Below are 1,736 nucleotides of genomic sequence, written 5' to 3'. Positions count from 1 at the left end.
GCGGGGACGGGACAGCTGTGGGCGCGGGCTCCGCGGGCCGGGAATCGAGCCGAGCCAGAGCCCGAGCCGCGGTGGGAGGCCAGAGGGCTGTGAGCGGAGATGGCGGCGGCAGCGGGGCCGGCGGCGGAGGAAGGGATGGAGCCGCGGGCGCTGCAGTACGAGCAGACCCTGGTAAGTGAAGCCAGCAGAACCCTGAGGAATGTGCTCCCAGACCGCTGCTCCCAGTTACCTGTGGAAGCGACGAGGTCTGGGGGGCCTAACCTAACCCCGTCCCGCCCTCTGACTTGGGGAAACTGAGAGCCTGAAGGGCTAAAAGGTGGGAAGCTGCACGCAGGTCTCTGGCTGAGACTGGGGGCCTGCACAGGACAAGGACTTCAGGTGCTTGTCCTAGTTGTCCTTCCCTCTACTCCCCCCCAGCAACGTTTTCCTTGCTCCTCCCCACCACCACCTGGGGCCAGGGCTCAGCACCCCACTACGCCTTCCCAGCACTACTCACACCCTTGAACATTCTCTCTCTCCACTGTATCTCCACCATCCAAAGATGTTCTTTCTGTCTCTACTTTGTGCGTGGCACGTGCTAGAAAGATGATCAGACCCAAACCCATCCCTGGCCCTTACCCCTGGAGTGGCTGGCAACCCAGCATGGGTAGGCATCCTTCAGTTGATTCTTTGGGGAAAAAATGGTTACCTGCTACCCTGGGGGACAGGAGCTTTACAGGAGGATGGGTCAAGCAGGAATGGGTGTGGGAATTGGACCTTTTGTCCAGGCTGACTCTGGGTGTCCAGCCCCTACCCACCCCAGGGCGGGCCCTCAACATCATTAGAAGCAGGGGTCCTGGGGGTCTGAGCTGACTCACAGCCACCACTGTAACTTCAGTGTTTGAGAAACCTTTTGCCTCTGCTTGTCACTGGGGTGGGGGACCCAAACTCTAGGGAAGGGAGTGGGCCCTGTAGCTCGTTTTTATCAGTGTGGGCTGGAATTTGCCCAGGAAGGAGGCAGGGAAGGTACTTCCCCAGGAGGAGGGGGCCTGGGCTGTATCTGAGGCAGGGAGGTGCCCAGTTATAAGAGTGACTGGATGAAACAGGATGACAGGGAGAGGTGGCAGGGTTGGAGTGGAGCAAGGGGAGAGGGGTAAGCCTTTGCACAGCCTGGGACGTGTCTGCCAGTCTGCATAGGCCAAGAATGGGGCATTGGTCAGGGTAGCTGGGCACCAGCCATGTCTCCTTGCCTGGTCTCTATCTCATCTCTGGAACAGAGTTCTCAGGGTCAGGCTCTCTCCTGGGCACTCCCTGCTCCAGCCTCTCCCCCTGGTCCTTCCGATCCCTTTGTCTTTCTCTCACACACTCACCTCCCCCTCCTATGCTGTCTGCCTCTTATACTCTATTCTCTCTCTTCTCCTCCTCCCTTCTTCCCCTCTAGTCTCCTTTCTCTTCTGTGCCCCTTCCCAGACTGCCCCCCCACCCACCCACCTCTTTCTCCTCTCTGGTTCCCTCTCCTCCTTTTCCTGCTCTCTATCACTCTCTCTCTGTGTATCTCTATCTTTCCCTCCCTCCACTCTCCCCTCCAAGCCCCAACAGGAGCCCTTTGTGTCCCGAAGCTCTGCGGGTGGCAGCCGGAATCTACTCCTCCCCACCCCCCAAACACACGCCCAGCTTGGCAGGTCTAGCCACTGCTCGGCCACTCTCCCATCCCATCACCCCAGCATCCACAGTCACAGCCAAGCCATCAGCTTCTG

General features: G+C 59.5%; 1 protein-coding gene across 7 annotated transcripts in view; it reads left to right on the top strand.

Annotated features, from left to right (window-relative positions):
- The first annotated feature begins 6 nt into the window (after positions 1-6).
- Positions 7-1,736, top strand: part of CLCN2 (chloride channel, voltage-sensitive 2) — a 14,271-nt gene continuing 12,541 nt past the window's right edge. For all 7 annotated transcript variants that reach the window (XR_826685.1, XM_010855699.1, XM_010855698.1 and 4 more), the window contains exon 1: positions 7-171. Coding sequence is in view for 6 of the 7 variants with exons in the window: in XM_010855699.1 (XP_010854001.1) it covers positions 100-171 (72 nt within the window). In the remaining variant the exon portion in view is untranslated. The remainder of the gene's footprint in view (positions 172-1,736) is intronic.

Source organism: Bison bison, unplaced genomic scaffold, assembly GCF_000754665.1.
Source record: "Bison bison bison isolate TAMUID 2011002044 unplaced genomic scaffold, Bison_UMD1.0 scf7180017864367, whole genome shotgun sequence".
In the NCBI taxonomy this organism is placed as follows: Eukaryota; Metazoa; Chordata; class Mammalia; order Artiodactyla; family Bovidae; genus Bison; species Bison bison.
Note: the sequence above shows the minus strand (reverse complement) of the source record. Positions and strands in the feature narration are given on the sequence as shown.